Below are 18,741 nucleotides of genomic sequence, written 5' to 3'. Positions count from 1 at the left end.
GGGCCAGACTGAGGTCGTTAAAAGGGCCAGAGTCAGCCACCAGGCCACCAACTGAATAAAAAATATTTCTGATAATATTTTTAGAAAAGTGTCTGTCATGCAGTAGTTTGACTTTTGCAAAATAGAGCCAATCAATATATGGGACATTGTCTCAATAAGTGGGATGTGGTACAAGGGGTAAGGCTGTGCAGTCCCACATAAAGTGGGACACTTGGTCACCCTAAATTGGAAACTTTCTGTATCAAGTCATCTGGGCTTTATTGCATTTCTTATTCCTTAGTTTTGTCACTAGAGGTCCCTTCTGGTTTACTGTATGTTTCTTTCTCTTGACTTTGTTGAGGTCATTATTTTCCTGTTGTTATTATGTTTGCGTGCTCGGCTTCCTAACCCCACCCAATAAGGTTTAGTGTCTAAACCTACCTGTTTCAGTAGGTGTACTGTGAATTCACAGATACAGTACCTTGTGAATTTCCATTCTTCACTGTAGGGGAGACTAGGGACTGTTGGGTTAGTTGTAACACTGTCACTTTTAGTAATTAGAAAAGTGCCGCAGTGGTAATGTTATTAATATGGTACTCACTGTTTTTCTTTCATGACCAATGGCAAAGGAGATTTTTTTTTTTTTTTTTTTTTTAATAGTTTGGTGAAACTGGAGGGAAAAGAGACAAAAGAGAAAAAACTAAACCTATAAAAACTACAGGTAGCCTTATATTTCTACTTTATGTGAAACAGACATTTTCATTTATTGAGAGAAGCAGGTGACAAGGTTGGCTTACTTTTCCCATGTCTTATATTAGTTCTATATTAGTAAGCTAAAGACAAGAAATATACAACTGTTAAATAATTAAAATTATTTCATAATCATTAAATATTTAACACTCTGGAGCTCTATAAGAAGTGTATCCAATTATTTACAATGGAATGCCGCTCAGGTGTAAAAAAGTATCCCTCGGTGCTAAATCAGTGGCATAATTACAGTGCACTGTAGTATTTGTTATAATCTGGAAAGGTGGGGTACATTGCATGTGCTCCATAGGCAGGTGGGCGATCCTCAGGTTGGGGTGCTGCTTGTAGTTGTGGTGGCGTGCTCCAGGGTGTTTGGACTGGCCTCCTGAATGCTTCAAATCCAAAGTTAGCAGAAGCAGGAGGCTGTTTCTCAGCGGGTTCCTCAGAGGCAGGCAGGATGACTATCGGGAGTCTGATCTCTGGATCTGAAGCACATTTGACATCCAGATGGATCTGTGGAAAACATTGTTGATGTTATGTTCTTGGATTTTCTTCTTTACATCATTATAATTACTGTACAGTTTTATATACAGTCACTGTTATTTACATTGTTTGTGCATAACGTGATTGCTTTGGCAAACACCACGAACAAGGGAAGAGGGATGTCTCGAGAAAAATGCTGATGTTCATTATGGAAAGTTTTTGTATCAATTTAATTCAACTGATCAGAGCATTATTGCATTTCTTATTCCTTAATTTTGTCACTAAAGGTCCCATCAGTCCTTTTATAAGTAAGTTTATAACTTGCTTGGTAATTTTACTAACATTCAATGAAGACAATGCTCCTTTTCCCCTTTTGTAAAGAAAAAAAGTTTGGACATTGTGTGAAACACAAATACAAAGCAACAACGCAATGATTTGCAAATTCTTTTCGACCTATATTCAGATAAAAACAATACAAAGACAATATATTTAATATTCAAACTGATAATTAATTCTGTATTGTAAATATACACTCCTTCTAAATTTAATGTCTGTAACATCTTCCCAAAAAAGTTGGGAGAGGGGAAAATAAAATGCTCAAAAACACCTTTGACCCCTCAGACAGCACTGCATTAAAAACTGACATGACTGTATAAAGGATATTATTACATGGGCTCAGAAACTTCTGAAAACTGTTGTCAGTAAACACAGCTTGCACCTAGAAATGCAAGTTAAGACTCTACAATGCCAAGAGAAAGCCATATATCAACAACGTCCAGAGATGATGCCTACTTCTCTGGGCCCGCACTCATCTGTGGAAAAGTGTGCCATGGATATTTCAGATTTTATTTGGAAATCATAGACATTGTGTCTTCCAGACTAAAGAGGAAAAGGACCATTCAGACTGTAACAAGTGCAAAGTTAAAAAGCCAGCAACTGTGATGGTATGGGGCTGGGTTAGTGCCCATGGCATCATAGGTAACAGTTACATACCGGTTTTGGAGCAACATATGCTGCCATCCATGTCTTTTTCAGAGACATCTCTGTTTATTTCAGCCAGACTACTCTTCATAGAAAAAGAGTTCAGGTATCAGACTGACACGCCTGAAGTCCAGACTTGTCTCATTGTATATTTTACAAAAAACAAATTTCCCAAGTTTGTACATTAAGTATCTTATTTCAGTACCATATACAATAGTATATAGGTCGAAAAGTATTTGCAAATAATTGTATTCTGTCTTTATTTACGTTTTGCATGCAGTCACAGCTTTTTTGGAATTGGGTTGTATTTTATATCATGACATGGCAGAAATGCTAAGCCTTTCCCTTGGAAGAAGTTGTTCATAATATCAGTATTTGATTATTATGTCGCCAGTAACTGAAGATCGAAACCTCATTCATTAAGTCAGTACAACTGAGACATTTTAAACAGTGGAAACAGAAACACAGAAAAGCCACATAAGCTTCCCATGTAACAGACAGTGATCGAGCATATGAACAGAAAAAATCAGGATAACCTCCCACAGACTCTCTGCTGACCATAATGTAGTGTTTACCTTCACTCTGTACTCCAGTTTGATGATGGAGCAGTTCAGGATTGAGGGAGGTAGTTCCTTGGGGATGGCGATCACCTTGGTCACCGTCTCTCTGCTACAGGATGCAACAGCTTCACCCTTCTCCTGATGGAGCTCTTTTGTGCGGAGTTTCCTGTGACCCTGGGCAATGTAGCTCTTCTTCTCATACAGTATGAATCTGGGCTTCACTGAACGGGTCGAGCGGTTGATGATTTCAGCTGTGATTTTGAGAGCCTCACCTGTAAAACAGAGAAAATGAACCTCAGTTTCTCAACCCAGTCAGTAGTTGATAGTGATTTCTATTCTCTAATAGGATCACGTGTGTGCATTTTCTGTAATGAAACACCGTAGGTTGACCAGTGTGCCAAAACAGAGTTACGGCATATTTTTACTAGAAGACATAAATATTAAGGCATAACTTAAATCTAACACAATCTTATAAAAGCTGCTAAAACCTGTTAGAATACTTTAACACCTTATTATGACCATAAATATATAGTCTCACATGATGCCAACCTGTCATTTCCTATTTTACACATGTTTTGCCCTATGTGAAAATATACCATGCACCTGTGTCATACAGAGTAGTCCCTTAAGCTTCATCAGCTTCACGTGGATGGACAGGTGGACTGGGGCAAAAAATGTGCATTTCTGCATGTCACTCAGTGGTTTAGTTACACAGGTTCCCTATTGTCAGACATGTTGAATAACAGTGACTGGCTAGGGAGAATTCCTTGTACCTGCACTGTGCACTGCCTCAGAGTTTGACCCAACATTTCACTATGTGCATTTGTATGTAAACTATGTGACAAATGTGTCTCTTGAGTCATTATGTAAGAGGGGTGTGTCCAGATAAAGGATCAAAGAAAGGCGATGATTAAATAAACATCATGTGCAGAATTCTCTCAGCCACACTAGATTACTACCTTGCTTGTATCCCATCCGCTCGGTGTGAACGTCCACTGAAATGTTTCCAGAGCCAAAAACTTTGACAGATTTATCCTGGCAGCCGTACTGAGGTTCCTACAAGAACAGACCCACACTTTAGATTACCAGAGTTTGATAATTGCCTCCTCTGCTTTGAAAACATTTGTTATTAAAAGGTTACATTGTTTAAAGATGAATGATTTGTTACCATAAGTCCAGGAATATCCATGTCCGGTTTGGACACGAACGTGAAGTGAGTTTTGGCCTTTTGCGTCAACTTCATTGATTGTTTCAGCTCTGCCCTCAACTTATGAACAACTTTGCCTGTGCAGGATTTGAAAGTTGATGGGATTTTTCTGTGAATTACAAGAATAAAAAATGAATACAGTTGAAACCAAACAGAAATCTAAAATACAGATTAAGTAATAGGCACCTGTCAGGAATCGTGAAGGAAAAAGGAAATACATGTCTTCCTGTACTGACGACTTCAGTGCCTGAAACAGAATTAATTATAATTAAACTTTATACAGTAAATGATTAGTGGCTCATTGTATAAAAGTCAGTGCTTTAGCTTCAATGTATCGAATATGAGTGACTGCATTAATTTAATACGTTACCATCTTGTCTGGCTTCTCTCAAGATATCATGTTTGACATTATAATATTTCTCATCAGCTTTGTACACAACATGTACATATTGTCCATAATGTTCACTCCAGCAGACTTGAGCATATCCTTTTGCCACGAAAATTAGCGACAGGATTCTAGTTTCCTTAGAGACCTCCACGATGATTCTTCCATTGACAGTATCTCCGCCTGTGAAGGTGTTTTTGCTGTTGATGGCATCATATTCAATTGAGAAATTTTTGATGGTCATTTTCAACGGAGAAATACACCGTGGAAAATCTAAATGTTCAGTGAAGAAGAAGAAGAAACTCGAGTCTTTTAAACACTGAACAGCTGCTTCAATCCACATCAGTGCGGAAGTAGTTAAACCTGTTTTTCCAGTCTACAGTGAGACACACATGCACACACGGCACAACACGGCACAGTTTACCTAATGGTCGAGTCATCAGTGTTCCTAAATGCATCAAGATAGGAAATATCAGTGTTTTGGGTTAGTGAAATGTCCTGACCACAACAAAACAATGAGAAATACAGAAACCACCACCATCTCTACAAGATCACAAGTGAAAGGGATTATTTAATACCAGTCTTTGCAAGTTTCCCCACTGTTGGACTAATAAAGGAATATTTTATCTTATCTACAAATAGTTTTTTTTAGAGAAATATAGCAGATTATACCTTCGAAAATAAAACAAGTATAGTTTAAATTTCAACTGAAGGGTCAAAGAAATTTATCACACTGCACACATGGTTACCAGCTCAGTGGGTTGAGTAATACCTGTATCTCTAATCTTGATTTATGACTGTCATGTGCTACACTTGCCCTGTGATAAACTGGCGACTCCAGAGTGCATCCTGTGGTTTGCCCTATTTCAGCTGGGATAGACTCAAGCCCCCTGTGACCCTTCAAGGATAAGCAATCGCGGACAATGAATGAATGAATGAATGTGCTACACTTACTCACTGTGTCACATGAAATATTTTCCTATCATGTCAAACAAATTTCCATTCACTGTATATTATATGTGTTTGACATGATGGGATTTTAGTCCAAAGGAAGTTAAGAGGTGAATGAATCCAGTCAAGGACTTCCAATCACTTTCATTGTATTTGTGTGGCAGCAGAAGTTCTACTGGCAGATATATCATGAGTATATCTACAAGTTGGGACGTTGTGTAAAATGTAAATAAAAACAGAATGCAACGATTTGCAAATCATTTTCAAATTGTGTTAAATTTTATGTAGTACAAAGGCAAGACATTTAATGTTCAAACTGCTAAACTTTTCAAAACATGTTTCAAAAAAGTTGAATGCTTAAAATAACACCTGTTTGCAACATTCAACAGGTAAATTGTTAACAGGAGATAGTCTCATAAAAAGGGTGAGAAAAAGGCATCTTCAAAAGGTTCAGTTGTTCAAAAGCAATGTTTCTCAGCACACAGTTGGAAGGAATTTAGAGACTTTACCTTCTACAGTCCATAATACCATTTAAGAAAATTAGAGAATCCAGAGAAATGTCTACACATGAGCATCAAGGCTGAAAAACACCACTGAATGCCCGTGACTTTTGACCCCTCAGGTGGCACTGCATTAAAAACTCACATAGTTGTATAAAGGATAAAGAAAACTGTTGTCAGTAAACACAGTTTGTTACTACGTCTACAAATGCAAGTTAAGACTCTACCTTGCAAATCAAAAGCCATATATCAACATCCAGAAACAACGCCAACTTCTCTGGGCCCAAGCTCATCTGTGACAGTAAAAGTTGAAAAGTGAACAAAGTGGAAAAGTGTGTTGTGGCTTGACAAGCACACGTTTGTGAAATCATGACGTTGTGACCTCCAGGCTAAAGAGTTAAAGGACCATCTGTATTGTTATCACAGATAACATAAAAACCCAGCATCTGTGATGGTATGGTGGTGTGTTGGTGCCCATGACATCATGGCTAACTGTCACATGTGTCACCTGCTGTCCAGACCTGTCTGAAAATATGTGGCGCATTATGAAGCACAAAATACAACAATAGAGACCCCGGACTGTTGAACACCTGAAGTTGTATATCAAGCAAGAATGGGGAAGACTTTCACTTTCAAAACTTCAACAATTAGTGTCCTCAGTTCCCAAACACTTACTGAGTGTTGTTAAAAGAAAAGGTGGTGTAGTCATGTGAACCAAACTGGTTTATACTCAGGTGCTGTTTGTTCAGCTCACTCAGCTGTTAGCAAAAAGCAGTGATGTAGGCTTTGGGTGTTTATACACACACATATATACACAGATGCAACATTAACCACTTTGTCCTACTGATGTGATGTGTCAGCGGTGCTGCCACATTGGACTGGGAAAGACTGGCCTGTGAACAATGACCACAGGCCAACACACATGACCCCAAAGTCCAGTTCATTTGCTAAGTGTGAACACTCCTATGCTGTTATTATTGTTTTTATCATTTATTGTTGCTATCATACATACTTTTTATTGATAGTTTGCCAACACTTTTTTCTGTAGCTACATTCTCACTTCCTCACAGGTCATTCTCTTCCTGTCCACCAGATGCCCTCCTGTCCCCCCATCCAGCCACTCCCTCCTGCCCAGCAGTAACCACCCTTTTCCATCACCTCCAGTCACCTGACCTGCTCCACCCACATAGTCACCTGTTTCCACTTCACTCTTAACCAGCTGCTTTTCCACTCACTTCTTGTTAGATCATTAAGCAGCTCTCGTGTCTGTGCTGTTTCTTTCAAGGATAAATAAGCACTGCAGTCTAAATAATCAGCTGTAGCCAGATAGGTTGAGATCCTATTAAATACACAATTTATGGTTGAACCACATTTCTTCTCCCCAGACAACAGGAAGCTGAGGCAGGTTGCAGGAACACACAAATAAAATATCAGTTGAGGAGGGGTACATCGCATGGAGGTGGAGCAGATGGGCCTGAGGCTGTTGGATTTTGTAGGAGGCTGGTCTCTCCTGGCATGTCTGAGCTATCATCAGATTCTTCAAATTCAGAGGTAGGATAGAAAGGCAGATACTCCCCATTAGGCCCCTGTAAAACAGGCAGGATGGCTATGGGGAACTTGATTTTGGGGTCTAAATCATACTTGACATCCAGATATACCTGCGATGGAGACATAGACAGCACTTATCATAGCAATCATGCAGCCATGTTGACACAAAGACATACTGTTTTGTGAAGAGAGATACACACCTTGAGTCTGTACTCTACTTTGATGATGTTGCAGTTTAGGATGCACACACACATGTCAGGAGGCATGGTGTTGACCCTGGTTACAGTCTGACTTTTGTCTTGTTTTTGTACAAATTCAATAAATACACATGGTAATAAATGCTAGAATTAATCAAAACCTATTTTAAATCTGCAGTTCTTCACCAAGGTGTTAAAAGGCCACTGAGAATACAGCAAAACTGGACATGCAGTTTAAAGATATGAACAGGACACACAGTTGTTAAAAGCAGTAGTGACACATGCAAACAAGCAGGATATATACAATGCATACAATACAAAACAATACAATCACAAAACTGTACATGCACGCACATACAAAGCAGTAGTGACATACACTGATCAGGCTTAACATTATGACCAGTGACAGGTGACGTGAATAACACTGATTATCTCTTCATCATGGCACCTGTCAGTGGGTGGGATATATTAAGCAGCAAGTGGACATTTTGTCCTCAAAGTTGATGTGTTAGAAGCAGGAAAAATAGACAAGTGTAAGGATTTGAGCAAGTTTGACAAGGGCCAAATTGTGATGGCTAGATGACTGCAGCTCTTGTGGGGTGTTCCGGGTCTGCAGTGGTCAGTATGGATCAAAAGTGGTCCAAGGAAGGAACCGTGGTGAACCAGTGTCAGGGTCATGGGTGGCCAAGGCTCACTGATGCATGTGGGGAGCAAAGGCTGGTCCGTGTGGTCCGATCTGAATTGCTGCTGCTGAAAATCCCTGATGGCTGTGGCCTCTTTCAGCAGGATAATGCACCGTGCAACAAAGCAGAACTGGTTCAGGAATGGTTTGAGGAGCACAACAACGAGTTTGAGGTGTTGACTTGGCCTCCAAATTCCCCACATCTCAATCAAATTGAGCATCTGTGGGATGTGCTGGGCAAACAAGTCCGATCCATGGAGGCCCCACCTCGCAACTTACAGGACTTAAAGGATCTGCTGCTAACATCTTGGTGCAAGATACCACAGCACACCTTCAGGGGTCTAGTGGAGTCCATGCCTCGACAGGTCAGTGTTGTTTTAGCAGCAAGAGGGAGACCAACACAATATTAGGCAGGTGGTCAAACCAATCCAAACCTCATCTCTATTGTCTCACAATGTCATCTCACTTCTCTCTTTGTTATCTCTTACCACTGGACCACGTGTCATTTGTTGTTGTCTTATCTTTAGACCGTAAAACATTTGCATAAGCAAAGGGACTTTGAGCTGCACATGCTTTTACTGTGTTTATCTTTTACAAACTGCAACCCACTGTTAAGATAATATGTGAAGTGAATGTATAATTCAATAATTTCAGACCACACATGATCTAAAATTACCTTGGCGAAAGCCTTTGCACTTTACATCCATGCCTACTGATCCTGATGTAAAGAGATTTATTTTCTTCTTCCTGAAATCCCACTGTGAACTCTGGCAGGAAAATTATGCCTTAGGTAGAGATTGTGTTACTTTTCATTATTGTAGCAGTGTTTTTGGTCGTGCCTTTGGGAGTGTGCGCATGTGTGATAAGGTTGGGGTACCATCAACGTTCGATCAGGCTCTTCAATCCCATTATGGATGAGGGTGAACTTGGCCTTAGCCATGTCACCTAGATTGTTTGAGGTTGATACACACAAAATTGTTTATATTGTGACAAATGCTTGTTAATGATATTAAGAAATAAATAACAAACTTAAATGGATTCATGTTTAAAGACACTGCTGGAAGTATTATAATAGTTTATTAGGCTTGAGAAAACTCCCTCTTCAGGGATCTGAAAGGAAAATGGGTAAACAGCCCTGGGTGACAATTTTATTGCCTGAAAAACAATAAAGTTACTTAATGTGTCTTCCATCACTCTTCATAACAAAGTTTGTTAAGTGGACCATAAATTAATGCATTTCCAGCTTAGACTCCTCCAGTCACCATGCTTGGATTTATTTAACCTCCTCTATAGGCTTAAATCTTACTATTAACAATTGGAAAATTGGCTTATACCAAAGGATACAATAATTCATGTTGTATGTGCAAATACACACAGATTGGGTGGCACCACCACATATTTTAATATGAGATTAGTTTTAAAATAAAAGTAAATCCAAATTTAAAGTTAAGCACAATCACAACACGCCACAATCAAATGAATGAGTGACTGAAAACTGATTACAGCAACTTGTTTCTAAATTCAGTGACATATAGGAAGTAGCTTGATTACCCTGGCCCTCCTTAATGAGAAACTGCTCGATATTGAAGTACTTCTCTTTGGCATTTCGCACTTTGTATGTCCGTCCTTGACCTTCAGTCCATTCAACTTCTGCTTTTCCCTTCAGCTTTACAGAGACTGAATGTATTTTGCATTCTTTTAGCAGTTCTAGTGTAACTTGTCCTGTGAATTAAAGAGCCACACAGTAAACACAAACACTGGCAATGATTAGAGAAAACAAAAGAAACATATATATCTACGAAATAGCAGTAAAATCTGGGTCCTCATTTAGGCATGGGTGTTTAGTAACCTGTAGTTTATAAAACCAAAAGGCTTCCCATTGGCTTCCTTTGTCCTTCAGCTTTTCTTATGGAGGAAGGGACGTGGTCAGTGCAAAGTGCCTGTGATGTGGATGGTTCCTGTTATGGAAGTCCAGATAATGTCTTGCTATAAGGCAGTTTACATTCTTTGTGTGAATGACATACTTACATTCATGTGAGGAAGAATCCTGATTCATCTTTAAATGTTATTCTGGTAATAAGTAACTCCTTGTTGCTTCACAGTAACAAAAAATTAATAATTATATTCAACATGTTTTATTTCCCTATTGCATCAGTGCCCTATGCACTAAATAATGACTCATTTTATTATATTACAGTTACATAATTTAATTAAATGAAAGTCCGTAGCCTGGTGATATCAGACTGACCCCAAAGCTATCAAGAAGATGACCATGGTAAAGCAGCTGTCAAGGTACTGTCACTTGGAGTCTCCCTGATTTATGCTTTTTTCTACTTTCTTCACCTTTGACAGTGACACTATTTGCAGAGGTCAAGGTCATCCTAGTTTTAAGCTCTAATTTGACAGGTTTATGACATTTTGTCAAAAAAAAGAAAAACTAAGACATGATACAGAGGAGACAAGCATAATGAGCAAAGCCAAGACAGTTGTCAAAAGGCTAAATCAGTATATATATTTTTTAATTATATAAAGAAAACATTTTGATGAAAACCATCAAAATTTGATGTTTCAAAAGGTGCCAAGGTGTTCACTCACTCTGGATAACAGTTAAATTTTAATCCTGTAAATTTATTCCATATATTAAACAAACACATTAAAAATGTGTAAAATAGTAATAATATGTAAAAATTGTTAAATGTGCAGAGCCAAGTTTATCATGTACCAAAACTGGTTGTAGGATGTTGCAGTTTATTATCTTTCAATCAAAATATTTTCACAATACACTTTACTTAAACCATTTGTTTTCTGCTAACTTAGAAAGAGTTAGTGTCCAGGTTGCTTTAAAATTTTAGGTTGGCTGCATTTGAAAAGACAGTCTGAGGTAATTTCACAATGATTCAAAACAAATAAAACATTTCTACTAAAATAAACTGATGTTAAGTTGAACCAACAGTCACTGAGTCCCACGGACGACACATTACAAACAGATCTGATGCCCTTTCACATTTTTCTCAGTTTCAGTTCTTCTTTTCATACAAACAACTTACAGCTGCACTGTGTTCTATATTTGTGCTTCTAGGACTTTTGATTGAAATCAGTCAAGGGGGGGTACATCTGATACGTTCCATACAAAGGAGGTGGAGCAGACGTATCAAGACCTGTGGGGTTTTGTAGGAAGCTGGTTCCTCCTGTCATGTCTGAACTGGCAAATGCATCATATCCATAGGCAGGATAAGCAGGCTGATATTCCCCATCAGGCCGCTGTAAAGCAGGCAGGATGACTATGGGGAACTTGATCTTGGGGTCTAAAGCGTACTTGACATCCAGATAGACCTGTGGAGGAGACATCGCCAGCATTTATCATAGCGAGCACGCAGCCATGTTGACATAAAAATACTGTTTTGTGAAGAGAGGTACACACCCTGAGTCTGTACTCCACTTTGATGATCTCACAGTTAAGGATGGACGCACACGTGTCAGGAGGGATGGTGATGACCCTGGTCACAGTCTGATTTGCAGAAGGTGGGATGACGTCACCCACCTCTTTCAGAGTGTCTTTGGTTTCAACTCTCCTCTTCCCCTTTGCAAAGTAACTGATTTTCTTATACAGACAGTACTTGGGCTTAATGTCACGAGATGATTTGTTCTGAATGAAGGCCACAACCTTCATGCCTTCTCCTGCAAAACAGAACAGCGTTTAATACACAACGGTCACATTTTGGCTCTTTGAAACCTGAGACCGGAAATGTTGAAGTAAACATTCTTTATTTCATTGAATTTTGAAGAATGTGTCTTCCTTTTTTGATTCATTTTGCGATCACTGAGCTACAACATTGTGTTGATTGCAGTGATGTTGTCTGACTGTCAGTGTGTCTGAGAGGGGACAGTTAGTCTCAGCATTGTAGGGGACTCTTTTCTGGGTACAGCTCTTGGGTTTGGGGGGATTTGGAAAGGAGGGCGTTGAGGGGACTGGATTTAAGAGGGTTAATTATTATAATGTTAATTATTAGGATTCTTTCTCTATTGTCTCTCATATTGTAAAATCATACAACTCATATATTTTATTCCATTATTGTATGTGTCTCTGGAATTTAATCCAAAATTAGAAATCTGAATTCAGAAAGATATTTCAATTATATACAAAATTTCAGTGAGGCAATTTGTAAAGAAATTGCAGTGTGAATGCTGGATGCTGAAAAGCTGTTGCTAAACTTTATTACTGGATTTAAAGTTTAAATAATACAATAATCTATGAAATACTTGGAATAGTTTAAGATTTGTTGAAAAACTGATGCTACACTGCATTTCATTTGTATGAAGAAGCAATTTAAGAAATATGAATACTGGAAAAGTGGTAAAGGGTGGGCTTATCATGAACTGGGATTTAAAATTTGAGGTATGAAAGCTGTGGAACATCTTAAGGATTGAATGATCAGCTAAAAGTATAAATAAGTACACAGGATTTGTAGAAAGGAGTATGATTGATTGAAAAAGTGGGAAAAAAGATGAAGGATGGAAAATATATTATAAGCTGGAATCTGAAGTGCTGAACTGATTTATATCTGGGAGCTAACCTGCACAGCTCTTAACTTTACATTTATGAATAATAGCTGGGAGCTAAACTGAGTTGTTGTCTATAATGATTGAATAATTTTAGTTTGTTTTTTATTTTAGTTGTTGCTTGGAAGCTCACTGAGCCAGAAGAGTAAGTCTGCAGTTAATTGTGTTTTCGTGTCTGCCACCTGCACAAACTTTCCTACATTTTGATGTAATAATTAGGTATGTGGAGTGAAAGAGTGTGGGAGTGTTGAAATCTAAGTTTAAGAGAGGTCTATTAGACCATTTTACAGATTGTCTGCACTCAAACTGTTATGAACACCACTCTAGCTCTTGACACAAAATCTCAAGCCTGACGTCTGCATGAAACTTAAAACTGCAATTGTGCAATAAGTGTGTAAGTGATCAATCAGTGTGAGAAAGTGCCAAATGACAGCAATGTTTTTAAAGTTTTAAGGAGTTTCTAGCTGAATAAGTGAATGAATGGGAAAAGCTGAAATGAAGGTTAAAGGGTTTTCTCATTGACTTACATTGTAACTAAGCTTCACAGAAAGCTGAATAATCCCCAAAATGAATGAAAGATGTGGAATATTTTTAAATTTTAATTGCGAGTAGGAATGAGTAGATATTAAATAAGAGTTGAAAAGCTTTTAAAGGTGTGGAAATATGCCAGTTTTGTACATTCTGTCCATTCATTTTCATGAGAAAACACTGAATATTACCAAAGGTATGGAAATGATCAAAAATCGAAGTTATAGCAATGATGTAAATGCTAAAATAAGGCCATCATTGTGTGAGGAAGAATGCTGTTTCATCTTTCAAATTTTAGTCACATTGCTTGTATTTTGGATGAGGAACCCCTACAACCTAGAGACACATTTGGTTCATCTTTCTGCCATCATTACTGCCTCCTCAACACGTCTCATTTGTTGCTGTCTTATCTTCAGACGTTTCCATGGCAAAGGGACTTTGAGCTATATGGTTCAACTGTGAAAGTTTATCTTTTACTGCAACCTGAGATAATCTGTGAAGTAAATGTATTATTCAATCATTTCAGATCACACATGACCTAAAATTACCTGGGTGGAAGCCTGTTTGCTCCATATGTACATCCATGCCTACAGTTCCTGATGCAAAGAGGTTCATTTTTTTCTCAATGTTGCTGGACTGTGGAGTCTGACAGGAAAATGACAAATTAGTTAGAGATAGTGTAACTCATTACTCCAGCAGTGTCAAAGTCAAATAGCAAACAGCACTGGATGTGAATTTGTGGGTGTTGTAAGGTACCATCAGTAATAAATCACTGTTAAGGTTCATGTTGTGGATGAGGGTGAACTTGGTCTTAGCTTTGCTGTCTACTCTCATCGACCTGCTCAGATTGGCCTCCAGTGAATACACAATCTTTCCATATGAGCCTTTGAAGGAGGATGGCAGCTCTCTGCAAGAGGTGACAACACAATGTACAAAACACACTGAATGAGTGACAATAAAATTCTTTCAGGAGCGTTAGAAATGATCTCAGATTGATAAGTGGAACTACATTATATAGCTACTCATGCCAGGCTGTCTGTATTATAACACGTCTGTTATTCATATTAAAAATGAAGAGCAAACTTAAATGTCTTCATGTTTAAAATCATTGATAAAAGTATTATAATTGTTCATTAGACTATTTTGAGAGAAAACTCACTGTGCAGGGATCTGAAAGGTGAATGGGTAGACATGGCAGCCCTGGGGAACATTATTATTCCCTGAAAGACAATAAAGTTTCTTAATGCGTCTACCTGAATCACTGATTATAGGCAGGTTTGTTAAGTAGAGCATAAATGAATAGACTTCCAGCTCATAGACTCATTTTGTCAGCATGGTTGGACTCATTTAATTTGTATATCCTTAAATCTCATCAGTGAAAACTAAAAAATGACCACTGAAAGATTTCATTTTATTATTCTTAACATAGAGTAGATTTGTTTTTTTATCTACATGTTCAAAATAAAATATATCAATCAAACAAAAAGACAAAGAATTAAAATACTTTTCATGGCATATGAAAATTCTTTTTAAAAACTGCATTGATACTGTAATATACTCTGAAAAAACATAAGTAGCTCACTTACCCCGCTCCTCCTGAATGATAAATTGTTTAATTGTGAAGTACTTCTTCTTGTTGTGGTACGTGACGGTTGTTTTTCCATAATGCTCAGTCCATTTAACTTCTGCTTTTCCCTTCAGCTTCACATAGAGTGAATTTATTTTGCACTCATTTAACAGCTCAAGTTTAATTTGTCCTGTAACACGATCACCGCTGGTGAAAATATTGCTTTTGTTTATAGGATCATAATCCACTGACAAGCTCTTAACATTATTTGCCATGATATAGCTGACAGTGTGACTGCAACTGTCAGAGGAGGTAGAGAGGATGGAGATTTTATATGTTGTGAGGTGTGTCTCTGTGCAGATAATGTCAATAATTAAACCACAGTACTTCAAGAAATCTTGTTTAGTCTGCTGGACAGAACTGGACTGGTAGATGATAAATGAAGATTTACTGACTCTAAGGATATAAAACATTGGTTTAGGTGTAAATATCGGTTATACTGATATACTGGTTATACCGGTTCGGCAACACCGTCCAGTGAATGTGTTCATTGCATGAGTGAGTGCTGACAGCATTACTGGGATCAGTTATGTCATAAACAGGGGTCATAAGAGCTGAGTGTGTTGCTGGAAATAATGAGAATATGGAAATCATGACAGGTGCATCTGTTCACCTGATGTCTACCATAATGTTAGTGAGTATAAGTGTGCGCAACTACGGGCATTTTTGACTCTCTAAATGTAAAAATAAAAAGTAATAATAAAATAAATTATTTTAACCATCAGTCTATAATACATATAATAACACAAAATAACTTTCATTTTATACTTTTCTTTTCCTTTCTTTAATTTCTATAAAATTTTATGGCACTTAAACATATTTTCACCATGTTTTGTGCATCATTGTAAATACTGATATTTAAAAAAAAAAAAAAAAATAGGGGATTTCATGGTTGCCTTTAGGCAATGGAAAATTTAGTCAGTAACCTTAAATGGGGGGTAATTTATCTTTGTTTTTATGACAGATGACTGATGGCTGTAGCGGTCTTGCACAATACTGGACCAGTTTTCAAAATTATTAGTAATTTCAGCAAAGCAGCATGGAAAAATATGGTCCAGTTGAAAAAGTGAAAATACCCATATACCTTTTACTGCATCTTTAAATGTTATTCTGGTAAGCAGTTCTTAGTCAGAGAGTGAGGAATGTGTTATTGCTTCACAGTACAAAAAATTACAACAAACTGAACTAAATAATGGTCCTTTTATTATATTTCATTTGAGTATATTATCTATCATAGTATAGTACATAGTTTAATGTCATAGTTCATAGCCTGGTGACATCAGACTGTCTCTAACCCTCTATGGTACAGTGTTGCCTCTAACGTACCAGTGTTTGGCCCATTACACTCACAAAGTACATCCTCAAATATGCAATAGAAAACAGTTCAAGGAAACCAGAATATCATGTGACAAACTTAAACACTTCTATTAGAGGTCATGTTGAATCCCTTTTTTGTAGCCTAGCCTCACAATGTTCAACTCCATCATCTCTCCACAAAAATGGTCTTTTTCTGTCATTTTAAAATCTGGAAAAATGGATTCACATTAATGGATGAGTAAAGTTTAACTCTTTTTTTAAAAACTCTGTTTAATGGACTTAATTAGCTAATTAAATAATGGAAAACTGTTCAAATGTAAATGCTGCCTTCAAGTAATTACATTTCCGTTATGGATCCCCACCATGACATTGTGGTATTGTGTATTTAGGCTAATATACTGTTTAAAAGCATAACATCCTAATTTTCATTTTGTCTTGCACACTTTAACACATTCATTCCTACAGACTGTCCCACACTGGTACAATGTTGTCTGAGGGTAATGTCCAGACAAACAAGAGTTCATGTTTAATGTTTTTTTTTTCCAATTTCAAATTTCATACTTGTGAGGCAATTTAATATCTTCCATTCATACTGTAATAAATTTGCTATAAAATTTAGACAATAACTCCCTTTTTTTCATTCCTTACCATTGTGAAACTCTGTTGTTTTATAGAAATATGTGTGGCAGTCCTCACTTGTCAAGTTTGTGGCACTGTCATAAAAAAGAGGATAAAAGGATAAGATAGAGACAGTGAGCATGGAGGGAACATAGACAAGCACAATGAACAAACTGAACTCCTGGCACTGTAACCCTGTGTATTGCTGCCCCCTATAGGAAACCAGATGCACTGACCACACTTTGATAGCAAGACAATTATACACATGGACATGCACTTTTTACACTAAAATATGCACTTTACAACCTGAAACATACACCTTTCAGTCTGAAACATGCACTTTTTAAATTGAAACATGCAATTCTTCAGCTGCAAAGGCACTTTTTAAACTGAAACATGCAATTTTCAGTCTGAAACCTGCACCTTTTAGTTTGAAACATGCCCTTTACAATCTGATACATGCTTTTTAAAATAAAACACACACTTCTCTTAAGCATTTTATTGACCCGTGCTGCTAATCTGTATGTATGCTTGAGCTGTGTAATGTTTTAACTGTGTTTGTTGTTTTTGTAAGGTAACAAACTAAAAAGAGCAAAATCGGGATGTTATAAAGATTTATTTAAAAAAAATGCAAAACAGCAAAATCTAATTCCACTTCATCTAAACATTACACTCCCACATCCCACTACAAAGCTCACCACCTGGCCTCTGCGGCGTTAACTTTCTCTGGGATAGAGCTAAATTCCAATACTGTAATTTGGTTTCATATATTAAACAAACACATTCAAAATTTAATTTTTCATACAGCAGCAATATGAAAAGGGCAGCCTGAGGTGATGTGAACCCGCATCAAATATCCCTAAATGATGAATTAAAAGTCTATTTAAAAAAAGAAAAAAAAACAAGGTTAAATGTGCAGAGTTGAGTTAGTTGTGTGAGTTGCTCGGAGTGAGCGCTGTCTGAATAGCAAAGAGGAGACGGCTTTCCTCCAGGAAATTAAACTGATGATGTTCACAATGATATGTAATTAGGCGAAAAAGAGTGAATTTAGTTTACATGGTCCTCGCAGCGTTCGCGCTGATGAAGGGAGCAAAAAGTAATTTAGTGCATTGTACTGAATCAGTTCAGCCGAGCATTCAGCTGTTGGCACGTCAGGCCATCATCATCATCATCATCATCATTATCAGCATCAGCATCATCGTTGAAAGCACATTTACCCTCACAGTCCCCAAACTTCTAGATTACTCAGATTATAGAACAAATCAGTATGCATATGATAAAAGATATGGTGGAAGGTGAGATGAAGAAAATGAAAAAATACTAAATATCTACTTAAAATAATATATTCCACAGTTCTAAATACAGTCTTTTTCTTTTTGGATTGACTGAGGTGTTTCACATACTGTAACATACTTTCCATTTTGGCAAGAACAGGAGAGTAAAGGGACAGTTCACCCCAAAATCTAAAACACATATTTCTCCACTGGTCTGTGGTGCTATTTATCCGTCCAGATAGTTTTGGAGATATCGACTGTGGGGATGTCTGTCTTTTCTCAAATATAATGGGACTTGGCACTTGGCTTTTGGCGCTCCAAGTGTCATAAGAAAAACTCAACAACAATGTCTCCTTCCACAAACCATGACCTGGTAACTCAAGGTAACTTTCTTTCTGGTAGAATGACAGTAGTTGTGGTAGCTTTTACTGCAGAAAGAAAATAATGAAGGTCTGTGAAAAATATGTATGTTTGCTTCTGGGGGTGAACTGTCCCTTTAATGTTAACAGTAGACAGTGGAAATACAAGTCAATAATAAAATCTTAATGGCAATAAAATTCCACATATAACATCTTTTCTCCCCATGCTTCAATTATA

The 18,741-nt window shown here is 37.5% G+C and overlaps 2 protein-coding genes across 2 annotated transcripts; both read right to left on the bottom strand.

Moving 5' to 3' along the window:
• Positions 1 to 632: 632 nt before the first annotated feature.
• LOC146320670 (arrestin domain-containing protein 3-like) lies at positions 633 to 4,681 on the bottom strand. The gene is made up of 6 exons (XM_084729605.1): positions 4,328 to 4,681; positions 4,144 to 4,204; positions 3,919 to 4,066; positions 3,710 to 3,806; positions 2,766 to 3,022; positions 633 to 1,239 (listed from the first exon to the last, which is right to left on the bottom strand). The coding sequence occupies exons 1-6, from the start codon at positions 4,584 to 4,586 to the stop codon at positions 973 to 975; spliced, it is 1,089 nt and encodes a 362-aa protein (XP_084585731.1). The 5' UTR covers positions 4,587 to 4,681; the 3' UTR covers positions 633 to 972.
• A 6,598-nt stretch (positions 4,682 to 11,279) lies between these two features.
• Positions 11,280 to 15,169, bottom strand: LOC146320669 (arrestin domain-containing protein 3-like). Its single transcript, XM_084729001.1, has 6 exons — positions 14,895 to 15,169; positions 14,468 to 14,528; positions 14,065 to 14,215; positions 13,857 to 13,953; positions 11,642 to 11,898; positions 11,280 to 11,553 (listed from the first exon to the last, which is right to left on the bottom strand). The coding sequence occupies exons 1-6, from the start codon at positions 15,148 to 15,150 to the stop codon at positions 11,296 to 11,298; spliced, it is 1,080 nt and encodes a 359-aa protein (XP_084585127.1). The 5' UTR covers positions 15,151 to 15,169; the 3' UTR covers positions 11,280 to 11,295.
• Positions 15,170 to 18,741: the final 3,572 nt, after the last annotated feature.

This window comes from Lutjanus erythropterus, chromosome 10, assembly GCF_056507025.1.
Source record: "Lutjanus erythropterus isolate fLutEry1 chromosome 10, fLutEry1.hap2, whole genome shotgun sequence".
NCBI lineage: Eukaryota > Metazoa > Chordata > Actinopteri > Lutjaniformes > Lutjanidae > Lutjanus > Lutjanus erythropterus.
This window is presented reverse-complemented; position numbering and strand designations above follow the sequence as displayed.

Bases quoted from the DNA above. Each gene is read 5' to 3' on its own strand.
- LOC146320670 (XM_084729605.1), bottom strand. From the start codon at position 4,586: ATGACCATCAAAAATTTCTCAATTGAATATGATGCCATCAACAGCAAA. The intron at 4,205-4,327 runs GTAACGTATTAA...ATTCTGTTTCAG, and splicing joins GAGAGAAGCCAGACAAGATG to GCACTGAAGTCGTCAGTACA. The intron at 3,807-3,918 runs GTAACAAATCAT...CTGTTCTTGTAG, and splicing joins TGGATATTCCTGGACTTATG to GAACCTCAGTACGGCTGCCA.
- LOC146320669 (XM_084729001.1), bottom strand. From the start codon at position 15,150: ATGGCAAATAATGTTAAGAGCTTGTCAGTGGATTATGATCCTATAAAC. The intron at 14,529-14,894 runs GTAAGTGAGCTA...ATTGTCTTTCAG, and splicing joins TATCATTCAGGAGGAGCGGG to GGAATAATAATGTTCCCCAG. The intron at 13,954-14,064 runs GTACCTTACAAC...TTTTCCTGTCAG, and splicing joins ACAGTGATTTATTACTGATG to ACTCCACAGTCCAGCAACAT.